General features: G+C 42.7%; 1 protein-coding gene across 3 annotated transcripts in view; it reads left to right on the forward strand.

Annotated features, from left to right (window-relative positions):
• The window catches only part of cntn4 (contactin 4), a 169,907-nt gene that overhangs the window by 124,581 nt on the left and 22,435 nt on the right, over positions 1-22,891 (forward strand). For all 3 annotated transcript variants that reach the window (XM_029694672.1, XM_029694674.1, XM_029694673.1), the window contains one exon: positions 9,219-9,346. In XM_029694672.1, the coding sequence (XP_029550532.1) occupies positions 9,219-9,346 (128 nt within the window). The remainder of the gene's footprint in view (positions 1-9,218; positions 9,347-22,891) is intronic.

Raw genomic sequence — 22,891 nt, forward strand, 5'->3', positions numbered from 1 at the left:
CACTGCTGCTCTTTTGACAATGTAGCTCATAAACTTTGATCAGATGAGAACAAACCTGCCTGTCCAGTCTGCCGTGGCTGCTCCACTCTAATCGTGAGGGCCATTTCTTTACAAACACACATCCAATCGCCTTGGTACTAACCCAATCACAAGCTTCAATCTGCCGTGGTTCACAGTGCCGTGGTAGGAAAATGATGGATCTCCCGGGTGAAGCTGCCGCAGTTACAATGTTCGCGATGTAGAATTGCAGGCGTATATGCTCCGATTTGAAAATGATTTGGAGGCACAGTTGAAAAGTTCAAGCGCTGTATTAATCAGGAAATAAAACCAGCACTTTTTTCCATGCGTGAGAAATAAGAGGCGTGGCGTGTGAGCGTGTGAAGAGGGTCAAATGTGTGTCTCTCGCCCAATGCGTAAATTGGCAGCACTGAGTCATACAACACTTACTGTACCTGGATCCATCCACCTTTAGGTAGATTTGTCACACAATACAGTCTAGACACTCTAGTCACACTAAACTCTGATATAGTCAATGCTTATGGCAGTGTCATCATAAATATGCAGTTTGAGTGACATTTGAGTTCTCTCCTGTTGTGGGGGTGTCAGCCCGACCGTTAGATGAGGTACCATTTGTATGTGGTTGCACCTCATTTTACAGCTGATAACTGTAAATCATTTTCTATCATAACGTTATCAATTCCTGAATAATTTGGTAGAACTAACAGTGCATGTGACAAGCTAAGAGGTATTGGCACAAGCCTACGTAGGGCAAAAATCAATATCAATTACAGTGCTATTGGAGAATTGTCAGGGGAAATGCTCAGGTGTCCCTATTTTACCAATGTCAGGCAATCGGTTTGTTGTCTAAGTGATAAAAAAACACCTCATTGCCACACATATTATCGTAGACTGTAATTGCCTGTTAACCTTGGGGCTGACAACTTTAAAAACAGTGGTATGCACTCTGGATTTATCTCGACGGTACTGTGAAAATAGACTTCTCTGTACTTTTCCCATTGAGTTGAACTACACACTGCATTCTGCGTCATATACTCCGGCTTTGGTTTTGCTGGGTCAAATCTGTGCAGTTTGACTTGATTTACGTGTCTGACAAGGCCGTTCCTCTCGAACACGGAGCTCTGTGGGGAATCTGGGGAGAGACAGACTTTCCGTTTATCTTGTGATGTCAGAATTTCACACCCTACACTTCAGGACTTTAAAGCAGTCAGGAGTACAGATCAAAACTTGAAGTTGGGTCCGACCTCTTGTCCTGTTCAGAGGATAGGGTGACCTAGCCTTTCCCCCTGTAGACACCTCATCTGAGCTTTTCCTATTCACCCCTGGAGCAGTGTTACTACCACCAACGCGTTGATACAATCATGATTACAAACCCCACCTGCAGGTAGGTCAGTGTCGAACAGGACAAGCAACATACTTTAATGCATACCTATCCTTATGTGTAAAGTTAATACAAAAGGGCACACACAGCTACAGTACAGTAGCACACAGAGTGAAACCCTGAAATACTTGTTCATGTGCTGGATGAATGCTGCATGCATTTGGAGATTGCATGGCTCCAGTGGTGGTTGGACTTAACCAGATGGGGCGAAATGAGTGTTAGACGAGTGCAGAGATGCAATATGCACTGAGTGTAACGCACCTTAGCCAAGGTTAATTATTTTGTAAAATCACCGAAAGCGTAAGATGGCCTTTTTTTCACACAGCCTCATGGCTGAGTAATTCTACTGATAGAATCTTAACCCCTATTTTCACAGTCCTGTTTTATTTACCGGGCTAATGAAGAGCACACAAAGACCCTGCATTCACCCGTCCAACCGGGCTCTGAGATGGAGAGGGTGTATTTGTGTATGGTGGTGTTTACCAATGCTACCTTCACATATGGACGTATTAGGACATTGGTGTAAATAGTTTGGTTTATGTTTGCCAATATACACTGAACAAAAATATAAACGCATATAAAACATTTTACTGAGTTATAGTTCACATAAGGAAATCAGTTAATTAAAATAAACTCATTAGGCCATAATCAGATATGCATCTGTTGGTCGCAAATACCTTAAAAAAAAAGGTAGGAGCGTGGATCAGAAAACCAGTCCGTATCTGGCGTGACCACCATTTGCCTCATGCAGCGCGACACATCTCCTTCACATAGAGTTGATCAGGCCATTGATTATGGCCTGTGGTATGTTGTCCCACTCCTCTTCAATGGCTGTGCGAAGTTGATAGATATTGGGGGGAACTGGAACACGCTGTCGTACACGTTGATCCAGGGCATCCCAAACATACTCAATCGATTACAGTGAGGGAAAAAAGTATTTGATCCCCTGCTGATTTTGTACGTTTGCCCACTGACAAAGAAATGATCAGTCTATAATTTTAATGGTAGGTTTATTTGAACAGTGAGAGACAGAATAACAACAAAAAAATCCAGAAAAAAATACATGTCAAAAATGTTATAAATTGATTTACATTTTAATGAGGGAAATAAGTATTTGACCCCCTCTCAATCAGAAAGATTTCTGGCTCCCAGGTGTCTTTTATACAGATAACGAGCTGAGATTAGGAGCACACTCTTAAACGGAGTGCTCCTAATCTCAGCTTGTTACCTGTATAAAAGACACCTGTCACAGAAGCAATCAATCAATCAGATTCCAAACTCGCAACCAGGGCCAAGTCCAAAGAGCTCTCCAAGGATGTCAGGGACAAGATTGTAGACCTACACAAGGCTGGAATGGGCTACAAGACCATCGCCAAGCAGCTTGGTGAGAAGGTGACAACAGTTGGTGCGATTATTCGCAAATGGAAGAATCACAAAAGAACTGTCAATATCCCTCGGCCTGGGGCTCCATGCAAGTTCTCATCTCGTGGAGTTGCAATGATCATGAGAACGGTGAAAAATCAGCCCAGAAGTACACGGGAGGATCTTGTCAATGATCTCAAGGCAGCTGGGACCATAGTCACCAAGAAAACAATTGGTAACACACTACGCCGTGAAGGACTGAAATCCTGCAGCGCCCGCAAGGTCCCCCTGCTCAAGAATACATATACATGCCTGTCTGAAGTTTGCCAATGAACATCTGAATGATTCAGAGGACAACTGGGTGAAAGTGTTGTGGTCAGATGGGACAAAAATGGAGCTCTTTGGCATCAACTCAAGTCACCGTGTTTGGAGGAGGAGGAATGCTGCCTATGACCCCAAGAACACCATCTGAAGGTTGAGCTGAAGGTTCGAGTTGCCAAACGTCAGCCTCGAAACCTTAATGACTTAGAGAAGATCTGCAAAGAGGAGTTGGGACAAAATCCCTCCTGAGATGTGTGCAAACCTGGTGGCCAACTACAAGAAATGTCTGACCTCTGTGATTGCCAACAAGGGTTTTGCCACCAAGAACTAAGTCATGTTTTGCAGAGGGGTCAAATACTTATTTCCCTCATTCCCTCATGCAAATAATTTTATAACATTTTTGACATGTGTTTTTCTGGATTTTTTTGTTGTTATTCTGTCTCTCACTGTTCAAATAAACCAACCATTAAAATTATAGACTGATCATTTCTTTGTCAGTGGGCAAACGTACAAAATCAGCAGGGGATCAAATACTTTTTTCCCTCACTGTACATGTCTGGTGAGTATGCAGGCCATGGAAGAGCTGGGATATTTTCAGCTTCCAGGAATTGTGTACAGATCTTTGCGACATGGGGCCATGCATTATCATGCTGAAACTTGAGGTGATGGTGGCGGATGAATGGCACAACAATGGGCATCAGGATCTCATCACGGTATCCCTGTGCATTTAAATTGCCATAGATAAATTGCAATTGTTTTTTTTGTCCGGAGCTTATGCCAGACCATACCATAACCCCACCGCAACCATGGAGCACTCTGTTCAGAACATCAGCAAACCGCTCGCCCACATGACGCCATCTGCCCGGTACAGTTGAAACCGGGATTCATCCGTGAAGAGCAAACTTCTCCAGCGTACCAGGGACCATCGAAAGTGAGCATTTGCCTAGTGAAGTAAGTTATGATGCCAAACTGCAGTCAGGTCAAGACCCTGGTGAGGACGACGAGCACGCAGATGAACTTCCCTGAGACGGTTTCTGACAGTTTGTGCAGAAATGATTCGGTTGTGCAATCCCACAGGTTGATCAGCTATCCGGGTGGCTGGCCTCAGACGATCCCGCAGGTGCAGAAGCCGGATGTGGAGTCCCTGGGCTGGCGTGGCTACACGTGTACTGCGGTTGTGAGGCCGGTTGGACCTACTGCCAAATTTTCTAAAACAATGTTGGAGGTGGCTTATGGTAGAGAAATGAACATTCAATTCTCTGACAACAGCTCTGATGGACATTGCCAATTGTGCCAATTGCACGCTCCTTCAAAGATTGAGACATCTGTGGCAAAACTACACATTTTAGTGGCCTTTTATTGTTCACAGCACAAGATGCACCTGCGTAATGATCATGCTGTTTAATCAGTTTCTTGATATACCGCCCCTGTCAGGTAGTTTGATTATCTTGACAAACGAGGAATGCTCACTAACAGGGACAAATTTGTGCACAAAATTTCATTGAAATATGCTTTTTGTGTGAATAGAACATTTCTAGGATCTTTTATTTCAGTTCATGAAACATGGGACCAACACTTTACATGTTACGTATATATTTTTGTTCAGTATAGATAGCATCAGCAATTATAGCTATTTGCATGCATCAAATCCAACATGAAATGCAGTACTCTCGACATTTCAGTGTAGTGCTGCCACCATCATTTCAAATAATTTCTGGTCCCTGGTTTTGTCATGAACTCATCCAACACACTCTCACATTCTAGCACTTCCTTTCACAATACATCTGTGCCTTTTAATTAACTCTACATACAATCAAATTGTCCACATCACTGTGTTGTTTGTGTAAATCAAAGGCCAATGTAGTGTCCTTCAATTATGAGGTAGTAAAGACAACCAAAACTGACAGCTTGTTTTGCATGTACTGTAAACTGAATGCTTGGGTCTCATGTACCGTAATATAGTCTTATATAGAGTGGTGATGTCTCAAAAAGAATGTGAGAAAATATATTGAGAGGAAAGGTTTTTACTTTGGACCATAATTACAGTTTCCAATTTGCACTTCACAGTACGAGCAATGGATTCTCTGAGACTGTTATTTTTTAATCCCTTTCATCTTGGAAGACATAAAAGATTAACACTGTCCAGTCTCTTTGCCTGTTACTTGATCTTCTCCAATATGTATTTTTGTTTGTATTTTTTATGATTACGTGAGTAGTGTGTTTGGGCTTTTCGCCTCTTGTTAGAAATAAACGTCTCCTCTTTGGAGGGGTTTATAGAGGCAGCCGTTAACTTTGTGTGAGGCTGAGATGAAAAGAGTGGCACTTGTGTTCATCTCACCTGTGAATTATTGATACGTCCTCCACAGCAGCAGGAAAGGAAGCTCTTCTGAGACAGTGGGAAGATCAGACAGACATGTTGTCTAAAGGTTTCTTAAGTAGGGAGAGGAGGAGTAGAACTGGAAGACATTTACTTCATTTAGTTGACTTGTAGTTTACCTCAGCTCCTCTAACACCAGCTTCAAAGCCAACGTCTAAGTCTACTAATAAAGCCTTTCCCAGTTCTGTAATTACAGTAAGAAAGGCATAGTAGGATGCATTATGTTTGTTCACTCTCCCCATTTGTATTCTTTCTGTGGAGCTTTTCTCAAAGGATGCACTAGTCACAGGATTGTCCTTTTGTCCCAGGGGATAAGGGAATTGTGGAAATATACAGAGTCAAGCACACAAATGCAGGTATTGAGTTATATGAGGCATGTGTGGGAGAGGTAGTCTTAAATCAGGTCAGAGCTTGATCTAGTTAAAACAATGTGTTGTTGCCCTATTTGTTCACAGTCTGGGGGTTATATTTTAACAAACCTAATGCAATGGTAAATCTTAGCGCTGGCGATAGCGTTATAGTTTCAGGGGTGTGTCAGAAATATTTTTGCTATTTTTCACAACCAGAATTAAGGGCGTAGTAGCTGGCGGTGGTGTGAAAGGGCTGGGTTTTGATGAATTAACAAGTTGTGGGAGTGTCAAGGCATGGCCTCTCACTGGCCAATCAGAACGTGCTCCATGGCTAAATATGTGGTTACTTCAAGTTGTGTATTTATGGTCTTTTATGTATTGCATTGTCATCAACTCCAATTTGAATGTTAGTCCATTATAGCCTATTTCGTTTGATAGCCTGCCCCATATTTGCTAAATGAACATGTTTGCAGTCCACATTGTTCTAATTGCATTGCTTCAATATGGAAATAAGCTGTTAAGCGTAAGCTACAGCTTTCGCACTGATATAGGGGCTAGACATACTATAAATTGCAGTCTGGACATAGACATGTCAAACGTAGTCAATAAGCAAGATTAAATTCACTAGGCTATTAATAAGGCCTAAAAAGACAGTGTATAATTCTAATCAAATTCTAATAAAAACGAAACAACAACTTTCTTTAAATAGGCTATGGCTAAATACAGTTACAGGCACAATAATTGCTCCTCGTGGACATATAATACAGACAAGGCAATTTAGACCATGGAGACTTTTACGCACATGCAAACTTTTCACAGGAGCTGGAAAAAGAACCAATATAAAGACAAAGGGGGAATGTCCACTCACCGTTATACTGCTCGCAAATGTAATGTTTTATAAACATCATGGAAACATCTTACAGATCATATTCGGACTTCTCTAGAACTATCAGACGAAATTGAATTGCATTCGAGCCATGTACATTCTCACCATCAACCCATGGACGGTGAATCTTTCTAATAAGTTTGTTTTTAAATCAAATTCAATGAAAAACAATCAATCTGTTTTTTAAACCAACAACACTATTTCTAAATAGGATACGGTCAGAAGCATGACATCATAAATTGCATCTCTCGTTCCATGAGCATAATGCAAAGTGCGCACACGTCGGCCTAAGGGCTCTTCAGCAGGAGGCATGAATGTTTGTCTTATTCATTGGATAAAGTTTATTAAATAATATACACTAACCCTCCCTACAATAGGCCTAGTTATAACAAACATGCCAATACGTTTTTTTTTATTGGCTTCAACATGGAAATATTCGTCTACATACATTGCATGCGCATTTCGAAAATGCACTGCATGTTCGAGTCATGGACAATTGGGCATTGCCCAAACGTTATCATAGGATTAGTTTACCATCGCCGGTTAACAAGGTTAACAAACAAACAGGAAGGCTACAAGCAAATTCAGCACCAAGGACAGCGATCGTAATTCCCGTGATTTGACAGTTAGGTCCAACAATTTTTTTACAAAATGATTAAGGAAAAACTACAAGCTGTCTATTGTATTAACTTGATGTTCCTTTACAGACTTCCTACAGTCACTGACACCTTTCATTTAACTAGGTAAGTCAGTTAAGAACAAATTCTTATTTACAATGACAGCCTAGGAACAGCGGGTTAACTGCCTTGTTCAGGGGAAGAACAACAGATTCTTACCTTGTCAGCTCAGAGATTCGATCCACCAACCTTTCGGATACTGTCTCAATGCTCTAACCACTAGGCTACCTGCCGCCTCATTCAATGGGCATCGCACATAGGCCTAATGAGTCCTAACTTTTCACAGAAGCTGCATGGACAAAAATAATGTTTAAAAAACAGGAATGTCTGGGCACCACCTTAACATCAGCTGAAAATAGAGCCCTGGCTGGATTTACAAAAATGTTTCTTGTTTACCAGAACTATACCAATGTCAATGTGCGTTTCTATAATATTTATTTTTCTTGACACAACTATCCAAAGATCAGTGCATCTCCCAACACCAGCAAATAAGTTACATTTTTTTGCAACTTCATTGTTCAGTTCTTTCAACTGAACAATGAGGTGCATCTAATACCATGTGCAGTATGGTAGTACTGTGACTGCTGCAGTACTTGTTTAACTCTCGTCATGTCTGTTTCCTTCTCCTCCTATCCAATAGTCCGATAAAGACCAGGTGGTGATTCTCTCACTTGATTATAGTAAATTGACAGGAAATTGGTCATTTAAAGTGTTTTGTCAGGTAAGGTCGCCAGAGTAAATCACAAACACATTCAGTCATTAAGATAAGTATATGTAATTTCAAAACAGGTTTTTTCATGTTTCTTGCCCTAATCTTTTTACGTTAAATTGGTGCAACCTTCATTTGAGTGTAGTGTTTACAATCTCTGTTTTTATCAGCACAAATTAAAAGCATATTTCACCTCATCTAATCAGAACATCTTAGATAAGTGGCTTCACTAACTGAGACATTTTCAGAGTTGCAATAAATGACCTGCTATTACACAGAGCTGTAGATGACAGTTTGCTTTACACTGTCCCTTACATTACACAGCAGATCACACAGGAAAGTGCAGTGCAAAGACGGAGCTCTATTTTTCTTGTCTGCTTTACAATAGGGCCGGGGGCTTTTTTTCATATTTACAGTTTGCACGGAGTTTCAGATAATTAGAATCCACCACGGTTTAATGAATTGATCTTCCCATTTTCCCACACTGCCCTGCTTTTAAGGTCAACTATTTCAATTTGTTGCTTGTTATTTAGGAAAATGTCGAGTTTGGTTAAGGATCATTGACCTTTTGTAGTACCAGTGGCCATTGTGTAAAGGCCATGCAGAGATGAAGTGACTGTTGTCTTGGTCCCGGATGTCTTGTGGTCATATGAAGTCATGAATTAGCCATTTGACCACTTTGTCACATTTTATCACTTATAAAAGAACACAGCGCAATTAGAAATGTTTCTAGACTTTCCCAGTCACAATAGTTCGATTTTAAGTGTCATATTCAATTTCTTTGAGTGGCACGTAGACATAAAAGGACAAAAGTAGAGAGGAAGTTTATATGATCAAATACAGTATATAATCAAATATTACATTTAATTTCAATTAAGTTATGTAATTAAATTATGTTAATTCCAATCAATGCATGATATAGACATTTATGTTTTCCATTTTCTGAAGACATTGCAACTGCTAGACTGATTGCCTTTCTCTCTGGGGAACGCCCATGCTTAACGATGATGAACAATGCAAAAAGTTAACCTTTAAATTGACAATTGAAATTCACAGACTGCAATAAAAGTGGGAAAGAAATGTGGTCATGCAATGTTAGTGTCTGTAATACAATCTTTCTGCTTTTTCTGCCTGCAGAGTTTCCATCCTGGACAACGGAAACCTCCGGATACAGAATGCAACCAAACCAGATGCAGGTCTTTACACTTGTGTGGCACGAAACCAGTTTGGAGTGGCAAGCAGCTCCGGTACTCTCATGGTCAAAGGTAAGCCTATTTGTCATTGTCTTATACTGTATGGGATTAAGTCTTTAAATAGGTTTGTGATTTCTCATAGGATACAGCTAGTGAATTTATCTTGTGACAGTGTTCACAGGAGATTTGGTTCTGGGTTTTGAGATTACAACAGTCCCTAAGCCTTTCTCCTCTACACATAAGTGACGGCATCAATGGGTTCTTGCACTTAGCACTCATTAAGAAACAGAGTTGGAGGTTGCACTGTTGCCCTCACTGCACTGTTGCCCTCACTATGTGCCTTAGTGAATGTTCAGCACTGTCTCTAGACCTCCAGACCAACCAGATTATTGGTACAGTATAAGCGTAGAAGAGATGAGAAGGGGAGTAGTGTTTGTTAGATAATCTGTAGGAGTCAACCCGTGGGACTGAGGGTCGTGTTTCTGCTATGTTGCTGTGACTTATTATACTTCATTAAATATGAATGGGAGGCGGGTGTAAGGTGATGTGTATTGGGTGGCTTTGTTTTGTGCATGCTGCTGTTTTTTCTGTCCTGCTGCTGTGAGGGGGGATGATATTCTCACCAGGTTTTTCATCGCTTGGAGTATTGGTGATTTTTTGCCCACCTTTTTTTGCGTGAACTTTAACCCTAACGTGACCTATGTTTTCAGAGGTCAGGTCTGGTCCAGTTGTGTTGTGATATGATTTTTTTCCCTATAATTACTTTCTTTGTTGGTGGTGTGCTTTGCCTGTCTACAATTTAAGAGCTATTGATCCCTCATCCCACATGTCTGTCCCCAGGGATAAAAAGTTGTCAGTTAGGTCTTTGATTCTACATTCCAAAGTGTCTGATATTGATCTTATTGCACATGAATATTACAATTGATTATTGGAATGAGATGAGTGTTAATGATTGTCTCATTATTATACTATAGATCAGTTTTCTGTGTCATTGTATTTCTTAGGGGTTCAAGCAGCGAAGATGGGTGAAACCCTTTTGTATTTGTTGGTGTTATTATTATTCCATAAGGGAAATTTCACATGCAAATTTCTGTGAAATGATAAAACTTACAAGGTTGAGACTTAACAAAAAAAGATAAAGGGCCAAGGGCCACAGCCTCTCAAGTAATGGCATGTCAATTGGCCACATGGGGGCACTATAACAAGCAATTGAAGATGAAAACTTTGAAAAGTCATGCCCCTTTCCCCTTCAGACCTAGAATCCTGAAATTTGGTACAGAGGTGTCACGTCCTGGCCAGTATATAAGGTTAATTGTTTGTAGTTTGGTCAGGGCGTGACAGAGGGTATTTGTTTTATGTGGTTCAGGGTGGTGTGTTTGGTTTAAGGGTGTTTGTTTTAGTAATTCCGGGTGTTGGTTTGTTTAGGTATTTCTATGTGGAGTCTAGTATGTCTGTTTCTATGTCTGGTGAATTGGTGTTGGGACTCTCAGTTGAAGGCAGGTGTTTTCTATCTGCCTTTGATTGAGAGTCTCATAAATGAGGGTGTGTTTGTGTTTGTGTTTTGTGGGTGATTGTTCTGTGTTCAGCCCTAGGCTTTGCCAGACTGTTTTGTTGTTCGTTTGTTAGTTCTAGTAGTTTTGTTATTTTGTATTCAGTTGTTTTTTGTAAGTTAATAAATCTAAATATGAGCATACACGTACCTGCTGCATTTTGGTCCACATTTTCCGATGACGATTTCGTTATATCGTCAGAGGACGAAGACAACCGTGACAGAATCACCCACCACCAAAGGACCAAGCAGCAGAGGAAGGAGCGGAGGATTTTCGAAGAGGACAAACGAGAGAGATGGACTTGGGAGGAGATCTTGGAGGGAGAAGGCTCCTACACTTGGGAGGAGATCCAAGCAGGGAAAGATCGCCTTCCTTGGAAACAGGTGGTACGCGAGAGAGAGGATAGGAGTAAGGCTGGTATGGACCGGGAACGTTTCCGAGGGACAAGACTGGCGTTGAAGCACGAGAGGCACCCCCAAGAAAATTTTGGGGGGGGGCACACGGGTAGTTTGGCTAGGCCTAGGAAGAGCCGGAGGCCAGCTACCCGTGGTTATATGGAGGAGCGTATGAGGTGGGGAGCGCCATGTTTCGCTGAGAAGCGCAATATCTCACCCATACGCACGCACAGTCCGGTGCGAGTTATTCCAGCCCCTCGCAGGTGCCGTGCTAGAGCGGGCATCCAGCCTGGTAGGAGGATGCCTGCGCAGCGCATCTGGTCGCCGGTACGCCTCCGAGGACCAGGCTACCCAACTCCCGCTCTACGCACGGCTACCATCAAGCCCCTGCACAGCCCAGTCTGCCCTGTACGAGCACTCCGCTCGTGCAGGGCTACTAGTTCCATCGAGCCAAGGCGGGTTGTGCAGGAGGTAAGATCTAGACCGGCTGTGCGCCTCCATAGCCCTGGGGTTCCAGCTCCTGTCTCTCGTGCGGACCCGGAAGTGCGTCCACCCAGTCCGACTCGTCCTGTTCCCGCTCCCCGCACTAAACGGCAAGTGCGTAAATCCAGCCTCGCCAGTCAACAGTCGTCGGAGCTGCCCGCCAGTCAACAGTCGTCGGAGCTGCCCGCCAGTCAACAGTCGTCGGAGCTGCCCGCCAGTCAACAGTCGTCGGAGCTGCCCGCCAGTCAACAGTCGTCGGAGCTGCCCGCCAGTCAACAGTCGTCGGAGCTGCCCGTCAGTCAACAGTCGTCGGAGCTGCCCGTCAGTCAACAGTCGTCGGAGCTGCCCGTCAGTCAACAGTCGTCGGAGCTGCCCGTCAGTCAACAGTCGTCGGAGCTGCCCGTCAGTCAACAGTCGTCGGAGCTGCCCGTCAGTCAACAGTCGTCGGAGCTGCCCGTCAGTCAACAGTCGTCGGAGCTGCCCGTCAGTCAACAGTCGCCGGAGCTGCCCGTCAGTCAACAGTCGCCGGAGTGGCCAGACTGCGCTGAACTGCCGGAGTGGCCAGACTGCGCTGAACTGCCGGAGTGGCCAGACTGCGCTGAACTGCCGGAGTGGCCAGACTGCGCTGAACTGCCGGAGTGGCCAGACTGCGCTGAACTGCCGGAGTGGCCAGACTGCGCTGAACTGCCGGAGTGGCCAGACTGCCCTGAACTGCCGGAGTGGCCAGACTGCCCTGAACTGCCGGAGTGGCCAGACTGCCCTGAACTGCCGGAGTGGCCAGACTGCCCTGAACTGCCGGAGTGGCCAGACTGCCCTGAACTGCCGGAGTGGCCAGACTGCCCTGAACTGCCGGAGTGGCCAGACTGCCCTGAACTGCCGGAGTGGCCAGACTGCCCTGAACTGCCGGAGTGGCCAGACTGCCCTGAACTGCCGGAGTGGCCAGACTGCCCTGAACTGCCGGAGTGGCCAGACTGCCCAGACTGCCCCGAGCTGACAGACTGCCCTGAACTGCCGGAGTGGCCAGACTGCCCTGAACTGCCGGAGTGGCCAGACTGCCCTGAACTGCCGGAGTGGCCAGACTGCCCTGAACTGCCGGAGTGGCCAGACTGCCCTGAACTGCCGGAGTGGCCAGACTGCCCTGAACTGCCGGAGCTGACAGACTGCCCTGAACTGCCGGAGCTGACAGACTGCCCTGACCTGCCGGAGCTGACAGACTGCCCTGACCTGCCGGAGCTGACAGACTGCCCTGACCTGCCGGAGCTGACAGACTGCCCTGACCTGCCGGAGCTGACAGACTGCCCTGACCTGCCGGAGCTGACAGACTGCCCTGACCTGCCGGAGCTGACAGACTGCCCTGACCTGCCGGAGCTGACAGACTGCCCTGACCTGCCGGAGCTGACAGACTGCCCTGACCTGCCGGAGCTGACAGACTGCCCTGACCTGCCGGAGCTGACAGACTGCCCTGACCTGCCGGAGCTGACAGACTGCCCTGACCTGCCGGAGCTGACAGACTGCCCTGACCTGCCGGAGCTGACAGACTGCCCTGACCTGCCGGAGCTGACAGACTGCCCAGACTGCCTGGAACGGCCAGAACCTGAGCCGCCTCCAAGATAGGTGGGTTGGGGAGGGGGGGGTGTAGCACAGTGCCGTCGTTGACGGCAGCCACCCTCCCTTCCCTCCCTTTAGTAAGGGGGAATTTTTCTTTTAGGTATTGTTTGGGGGTATTTTTTTTAGTTTTTAAGGTGCTTCTGGGGTAGCACCTTTAAGGGGGGGGTACTGTCACGTCCTGGCCAGTATATAAGGTTAATTGTTTGTAGTTTGGTCAGGGCGTGACAGAGGGTATTTGTTTTATGTGGTTCAGGGTGGTGTGTTTGGTTTAAGGGTGTTTGTTTTAGTAATTCCGGGTGTTGGTTTGTTTAGGTATTTCTATGTGGAGTCTAGTATGTCTGTTTCTATGTCTGGTGAATTGGTGTTGGGACTCTCAGTTGAAGGCAGGTGTTTTCTATCTGCCTTTGATTGAGAGTCTCATAAATGAGGGTGTGTTTGTGTTTGTGTTTTGTGGGTGATTGTTCTGTGTTCAGCCCTAGGCTTTGCCAGACTGTTTTGTTGTTCGTTTGTTAGTTCTAGTAGTTTTGTTATTTTGTATTCAGTTGTTTTTTGTAAGTTAATAAATCTAAATATGAGCATACACGTACCTGCTGCATTTTGGTCCACATTTTCCGATGACGATTTCGTTATATCGTCAGAGGACGAAGACAACCGTGACAAGAGGTCAATCTCCTTTCAAGGAACACATTTGTCTGGAGGACCCATAAGGTCTACCATGATCGATATTCCGCCATTTAGAATTGTTCTAAAAATACTTAAAACACTACTCCTCTGGCACCGAATGACCAATCTACACAAAACTGTATATGTGGCATCTATGGACCAAAGTCTCGCAGCTCATTATTTTCCAGGCTAGTAGCTCAAACAACATGCCCAATACTGACCAATAAACTCTCACGTGGGCGTGGTCTGGCACATAAATACATACATATCTGGCATGGATATTAGTATTGTAACGCACTCGATACACATGTTCAAAACACTGTCAAGACTCAACAAATGCAACCACAAAATGGGCACATATTTATATCTCTTGATCTGTTTGAGTCAGAGTGATGAAATGTGGCACACATGCTCAGGGATGTGAGTCTAGCTAACCTGTAGGGTATGGTTCTGTTTGGCCACGTGGTGGCGCTGTTGGGTGGCTGCTTGCGGCTATATTTTAAGATGGAATTGGAAAGTAGAGTTGGCACCTTTTAAACTGGCAAAAACTGGGCAATTTCCCAGCACCCCTTCTCTTTTCAAATGCATAATATTTCTTCTTATTTTCTTCTTATTTGAGATTGAACATTGGGGGTTACTTAAACATTTGACCGTGACGCAATGGCAGAAATCAGACAGTCTGAGTGAAAATCGAACGTGACAACCCTTGAGTCAGTATTCAGTGAAAACGAACCTTATAACACTTTCCCACCCCTTGACCTCAGCCCGGTATATTGCTGGTGGTGAATTGCACTATTGAAGACACTAAGGGATGCGATTTGATCATGTCTCAATTGATAAAGCAATACAGAGAAGCTTTTAAAGCAGTGCGATGAGAAATGCTATATGTTTTTTCTCCCTTTAAAGTTTAATGCTGGATTTCACAAAGCATTGAAGACAAAGCCGCTGCTGTGGAGTACTCTGTCATGTTTGTTCAAGGGTTCAATCCATTTAATTTTCTTCCCTCTACAACTTAGAGATATCCAAAGCCCTTTGAAATGCAGAGTAAACAGTAAGGTCCTCTGTTGAAATACCTTTTGGAATTCCCTTGCGTTTTAGCGTTGCAAAGTGGTTGCCATAGAAACACTGGTGGATCGCCTATTGGGGCCCCTAACGAATCTCAAATCTGCAATTATTTAATGATTGATTGTAACTGCATGAGGTGTCCTGATAGTACCTGCAGATTATGCATGTTACAGCCTGTTCAGTAACATCGGGGTACATAAGGTAATGAATGCTCAGATCCAACATAAAGTCATTTCTTCCACACCAGCTGTGTCTTCTGTAAATCACTGTCAGGCCATGTTTCCTTATCCCGATTAATAATAAAACATAGATTTCATATATTATAAATGTTAGAAAGTCAGCAGTCAAGGATGTGGAGCGAGAGCTTCGAGTGCACCTTGCCACAGACAGCTTTCTGCTGATGCCTTACAACAAACCCTCATCCACTGCATGTCCTGCTCATTTCATCTCCAGAGTCATCTGCTACCACAGAAAACTGCAATGACCCCGCTTTTAATTGAGTGAAGAAATTGAGACATATATCAGTATTTTCACCTAGATATATGGCTATGTACAGTTAATTGCTGTAAAAATTTACAGCATTACACTCTATTTGACATATTGAATTGAATGTTATTTTTTTACACAAAATAGAGGCGCTTTAACCATTCATCACCCGCTGTGAATACCCCCCCCCCCCCCCCCGTTCTGAAAGCTTGTAAACGTCACTCTGGGTTCAGGTTGATGGCCCATCTATGATTTCCCAATCTGGCTCTAAAGAAATATGCTTGTGTGTCTATATGCTGTGTAAATATGCCCGGCTGTTATTCTCTCATTATTCACGTGAAAGGCAATATATGAGCTTTATTTGACATTCTCCCTTAACGGTTTACTTTCCATCATTATGTGATGGCTGCATTCTTGGGCTGATCTACAAATGTTCTCAAATATGATCTTGTGCCTCTCTGTCACAATCAATACTGTAGGGAAAATGGGACAAGGAAATTTACATGCGCTATTTCTTTGAGAATTGGAAACCTGTTTAGTTGGAGGAATTTCCGCAATGAGAGCAGCCCTTATGGGAGATGACAGTAGTTTATTCAAATTGACTGTGGCTATATGAATACTGAAAAATACCTGTCACAACGCATTTATTTACTGTGGATGTGAATAAACCACCTAGACAACAGCAGAGGAGCAGTCACAACAGATGAACCCTGTTAAAGTCCCCATTAGTTCAACACTGAGGGGATATTAACCAGTGTAATCAGTCTTGATTAGGAAATGGACTCTCGGAATGTTGATTGCGGTGGAAACTGAATATTGCAATTAGTAATTACAGCTGGTCAATGGCCTCAAAAATCTTTAACTCAATGTTGAGTTCACTCCTTTGTTGATGTCTGAGATGGCAATTCATTTTCTTTTTCAATAATGTGATTTTCTGTTGCGAGTTGTCATCGTGTGTGTCACTTTTCCAATTACATTTGAGGGTCCTTTGTTGTGACATACATGCTTTAAAAAGGATTTCTTGGATCAGCAGGTTATCACAAAAGTCTTAAACTAAATTCAGAGAGGTGGCAGTGGTCATTGCCTTTGTCAATTCCAGTGGTGTGATTTTTTTCATAGGTGCAGGACGAAAGATACATTGTCTGAACGATTTATTCTGTGCTCTTTCAGGCAGATGCGAATTACAGGTCGGCCAGCGGGGGGCTACCACCCCCCTGAATGAAAGATGAGTCCCACTAAATGCAACAAAAGTCAATCTTTGGGGGGTCTCTAAATAATGCTAATTTAACCATTCTCCAATTTGTTTAAAATGCAATTGTGTACTGCTACTGTACAGTTGTAAATATGAAAAGAAAAGCTTATTGCAAATTAAACGAACACCCCTTCAACCATGTTTTTTTTAATGTTGTCCCATGTCATTAGTTACCAGAGCCACAAAGTCAAAATTGGCTATATCATAAAAATGTATGAAAACAAAAATGTGCTTTTTAGTCTTAATTTAAGGTTAGGGTTAGGCATAAGGTTAGCAGTGGGGTTAATGTTAGGGTTAAGGTTTAGGTATAAAATCTGATTTTAAGAAGTTACATTGTAGATATAGCCTGGTTTTAGCCATAATTATGATTAATAATTGTGGCTGTGGTTACGAGTGATGACCTCCCGGGACACTCAATTAATTCAGGCTACAAGAGTATAGGCCTAAGGACAATCGCCAAATGTGACTTTTTGGTGTTTTGTAACAGATGTCTCTTTCCATTCATCAAATGCTGTGTGCACAGTGCATTGTTTGGATGCTGGAATTATTTTGGAGTGGACAAATATACGCAGCCTTTTTTAAGTGATTTGTTTGACAATCAGATGAAAACATCATGACTGGTTGTGTTCATGCCACATTAAAAGTGAATACATTTTTACCGTTAAATTACACTATTACACATAAAAAAATCACATAGGGGGTCCTGTGAAAAAAAATATAGAACCCCACGAATGTCACGGTATAATTCACACTCTGCTTTCAGGAGTTGTGGGCAGAGTTGTTTCTAATGCACAATCTGCAATGAGTCAGTAGACTCATACACAGCGATGATTGCTGATTTGTTGAAGCCAAAGGAAAATGAATGGCAAATGTTACAAAAAGCATACAGTGCCTTCAGAAAGTATTCATACCCCTTGACTTATTCCACATTTGGTTGCAGCCTGAATTCATCCAGAATTCAGCCTGAATTCAAAATGGATTAAATCGTTTTTTTTTCTCACTCATCGACACACAATATCCCATAATGACAAAGTGAAAACATGTTTTTAGAAATGTTTGATAATTTATTGAAAACGAAATACAGAAATATCTAATTTACATAAGTATTCACACCCCTGAGTCAATACTTTGTGGAAGTACCTTTGGCATCGATTACAGCTGTGAGTATTTCTAGGTAAGTCTCTGAAAGCTTTCCACACCTGGATTGTGCAACATTTCCCCATTATTCTTTTCAAAATTCTTCAAGCTCTGTCAAATTGGTTGTTGATCATTGCTAGACAACCATTTTCAGGTCTTGCCATAGATTTTCAAGTAGATTTAAGTCAAAACTGTAACTCGGCCACTCAGGAACATTCACTGTCCTCTTTGTAAGGAACTCCAGTGTAGATTTGGCCTTGTGTTTTATGTTATTGTCCAGCTGAAAGGTGAATTAATCTCCCATTGTCTGGTGGTAAGCAGACTGAACCAGGTTTTTCTCTGGGATTTTGCATGTGCTTAGTTGCATTCTATTTATTTTTTATCCTGAAATACTCCCTAGTTCTTAACGATTAAAAGCATACCCATAACATGATGCAGCCACCACTATGCTTGAAAATATGGAGAGTGGTACTCAGTAATGTGCTAAATTGGATTTGCCCCAAACATAACGCTTTGTATTCAGGACAAAAACGTTTTGCAGTATTACTTTAGTGCCTTGTTGCAAACAGGATGCATGTTTTGGAATATTTTTGTTCTGTACTGTCAATTAGGTTGTTTTTGGTCCATCCTCAGTTTCTCCTATCACAGTCATTATCTAACTGTTTTGAAGTCACCATTGGCCTCACGGTGAAATCCCTGAGAGGTTTCCTTTCTCTCCGGCAATTGAGTTAGGAAGGGCGCCTGTATCTTTGTAGTGACTGGGTGTATTGATACATCATCCAAAGTGTAATTAATAACTTCACCATGCTCAAAGGGATATTCAATATATTTTTTTAGCCGTCTACCAATAGGTGCCCTTCTTTGCGAGGCATTGGAAAACCTCCCTGGTCTTTGTGGTTGAATCTGTGTTTGAAATTCACTGCTCAACTGAGGGACCTTACAGATAATTTTATGTGTGGGCTACAGAGATGAGGTAGTCATTCAAAAATCATGTTAAACACTATTATTGCACACAGAGTGAGTACATGCAACCTATTATGTGACTTCTTAAGCACATTTTTACTCCTGAACGGGTTGAATCATAGCCACGGGAATTAGGGGTGCTGAGGGTGCTACAGAATATCCCCTCCCCCAAAAAATGTATATTATTTTTTCACAGAAATAGTGCACTGGGCTTTTCTAGTCCTGTATTAGCAGAATGATATAGCCGTCTGTGGCGGGGCCAGCTATGTTAAATTATCGGCCATTTTAGCCAAGGAGAAAGCACTGAGCCATTATAGGTAGAAGACAGGGTCCTTCCTAGTTAGTCATGACTGGCAGAGATAATGGAGTGGTTGGACATGTCAAATGATGAGTCCTGATTGGTCTGTCATGTCACAGGCTTCTGTCTATACAGAGAGTCTTTGCTACTGCCAATTTTCGGACAGATACAGTGCCTTCGGAAAGTATTCAGACCCTTGACTTTTTCCACATTTTGTTAGGTTTCAGCCTTATTCTAAATGCTTTTTTTTTTTATCCCCCATCAATCTACACATAATGACAAAGCAAAAACAGGTTTTTAGAAATTGTTGCACTTTTTTAAACCCTGAAATATCACATTTACATAAGTATTCAGACCCTTTACTCAATACATTGTTTAAGCACCTTTGGCAGCGATTACAGGCTCGAGTCTTCTTGGGTATGACGCTACAAGCTTGGCACACCTGTATTTGGGGAGTTTCTCCCATTCTTCTCTGCAGATCCTCTCAAGCTATGTTAGGTTGGATGGGGAGAGCTATTTTCAGGTCTCCACAAAGATGTTCGATCGGGTTAAATTCTGGGCTCTGGCTGGGCCACTCAAGGACATTCAGAGACTTGTCCCGAAGCCACTCCTGCGTTGTCTTGGCTGTGTGCTTAGGGTTGTTGCCCTGTTGGAAGGTGAACTTTTGCCCCAGTCTGAGGTCCCGAGTGCTCTGGAGCAGGTTTTCATCAAGTATCTCTCTGTACTTTGCTCTGTTTATCTTTGCCTCAATCCTGACTAGTCTCCCAGTCCCTGCCGCAGAAAAACATCCCCACAGCATGATGCTGCTTCCACCATGCTTCACCATAGGAATGGTGTCAGGTTTCCTCCAGATGTGACGCTTGGCATTAAGGCCAAAGAGTTCAATCTTGGTTTTATCAGACCAGAGAATCTTGTTTCTCATGATCTGAGAGTCTTTAGGGGCTTTTTGGCAAACTCCAAGCGGGCTGTCATGTACCTTTTACTGAGAAGTGGCTTCCGTCTGCCACTCTACCATAAAGGCCTGATTGGTGGAGTGCTGCAGAACTGGTTGTCTTTCTGGAAGGTTCTCCCATCTCCACAGAGAAACTCTAGAGCTCTGTCAGAGTGACGATCGAGTTATTGGCCGAGGCTGACCAAGGCCTTTCTCCCCCGATTGCTCAGTTTGGCTGGGCGGCCAGCTCTAGGAAGAGTCTTGGTGGTGCCACACTTCTTCCATTTAAGAATGATGGAGGCCACTGTGTTCTTGGGGACCTTCAATGCTGCAGACATTTTTTGGTACCCTTCCCCAGATCTGTGCCTCGACACAATCCTGTCTCAGAGCTCTACGGACAATTCCTTCGACCTCATGGCTTGGTTTGTGCTCTGACATGCACTTTCAACTGTGGGATCTAATATAGACTGACGTGTGCCTCTCCACATCATGTCCAAACAATTGAATTTACCACAGGTGGGCTTCAATCAAGTTGTAGAAACATCATAAGGATGATCAATGGAAACAGGATGCACCTGAGCTCAAGTTCAAGTCACATAGCAAAGGGTCTGAATACTTATGTAAGTAAGGTATTTCTGTTTTTTATTTTTAATACAGTTGCAAAAATGTCATAAAAACAGTTTTCGATTGGTCATTGTTTTTTGTGTGTAGATTGATGAGGATTTAAAAAATGTTTTAATCAATTTTATAATAAGGCTGTAACGTAATAGAATGTGGAAAAGGTCAAGGGGTCTGAATACTTTCCGATGGCACTGTATAGCTATAGACAACTGCAAAAGTGTTGCTAGAGCTCTCAAAAACATTGCTGCCCTGAATTTAGCTGGCGCTACTGACAAAGCATGTTCGGAAAAAGTTTAAGTAGACAGACTACTTTCTGGAGTACAATGCCACGCCGACTCACATGCATTTATATGTTTGGGTGAGGTGGAGATAAGGCTTAAGAGGGTGTGAACAATGTTGAATAGGCGTAAAGAAAGAATAGTTCTCAATATTCCACTTTATTTGGAACGGCAACCAGACAAAATTAAACGGACCTATTTATATAATGAATATGAATTCTCGGGGCAGAAATGATCAAATATTAAAGCATTGGACCTCTCACTAAAGGCTTCAGTTAAATCCGAACTGGTTCTCTAGCAGATTAGTAAGAATGGCTCACCCCGTGTTGAAGAATGGCCTTTTTCCCTTCATTCAGAATACAACCTCTCATTTTCGGGTAATTTGAAAATGAAATAATCTCCAAAATATCACCATTTTTAAAACAAGCAATAGAAAGCTGATTGCAATTATAGTTTAATCGAACAGAAAAGACTGAACAAATATTAGAAAAAAATATTATGTTTAAACTCAAATATACTAATTGATAAAATAACAATATTTTCATTTTTTTTTTTATAAAACAATATAATCTTTCTAAATTATATAATTAATAGGATTAGTGGAGGTGTCACACAAAAATATATTGAAATGTCTGCTCTATGCAAAATTACAACCAACTGATTGCAGCATTAATGCAAAAAATGGAGGAGGCAAAAGGGGAGAATGTAAGGAACTTATCTGTCGGTCATGAATTAAAGACCAAAATTGTCTGAAGATAATTGTGATAAATAAAAAAGTACAATCTACAAAAAAGAAACGCACACCTATAAAGGCGAGGTGCTGGCTAGCGGAGTAGAAAACTAGAAAATAAAGGAAAGCCGCACACTCTAAGACCTCAGATGCAAAAATGTAATAACCAACGTTTCGACAGCGAAGCTGTCTTCATCAGGGTATCATCACAAACACTGCGAGATGAGTCATTTATATAGTGTCAAGAGACACACAGGTGTTTGTAATCATGGCCAAGTGTGGCCTAATATCATTGGTTAACTCAAATATTTAAAAACAAAATGTCATACAAAAAGACAAACAAATGGATAGCATACGATCATAGCATCATAGTTAACAAGTACTGATGTTTACAAGTACTGAAGAAAAGCAAGCTTATATTTTGAGTTTTCATGGAGTGTGACAGTTACACTAAGCTCATGAGGCATTTCATAAGTTATATTCTTCAAGAATCAATGGATATACAGTACCACACCTACTCATTCCAGGGTTGTTCTACATTGTAGAATAATAGTGAAGACATCAAAACTATGAAATAACACATATGGAACCATGTAGTAACCAAAAAAGTGTTAAACAAAAATATATTTTCTATTTGAGATTCTTCAAAGTAGTCACCCTTTGCTTTGATGACAGCTTTGCACACTCTTTAGATTCTCTCTCAGGTCCAACTCATCCCAAACCATCTCCATTGGGTTGTGGAGGCCAGGTTATCTGATGCATCACTCCATCACTCTCCTTTTTGGTCAAATAGCCCTTACACAGCCTGGAGGTGTGTTTTGGGGCATTCTCCTGTTGAAAAACAAATGATACTCCCACTAAGCGCAAACCAGATGGGAAGGTGTATCGCTGCAGAATGCTGTGGTAGCCATGCTGGTTAAGTGTGCCTTGAATTCTAAATAAATCACAGACAGTGTCACCAGCAATGCACCCCCACACCATCACACCTCCTCCTCCATGCTTCATGGTGGGAACCACACATACAGAGATCATCCGTTCACCTACTCTGCGGCTCACAAAGACATGGAGGTTGAAACTAAAAGTCTAAAATGTGGACTCATCAGACCAAAGGACATATTTCCACCGGTCTAATGTCCATTGCTCGTGTTTCTTGGCCC

This window comes from Salmo trutta, chromosome 16 (assembly GCF_901001165.1).
Source record: "Salmo trutta chromosome 16, fSalTru1.1, whole genome shotgun sequence".
In the NCBI taxonomy this organism is placed as follows: Eukaryota; Metazoa; Chordata; class Actinopteri; order Salmoniformes; family Salmonidae; genus Salmo; species Salmo trutta.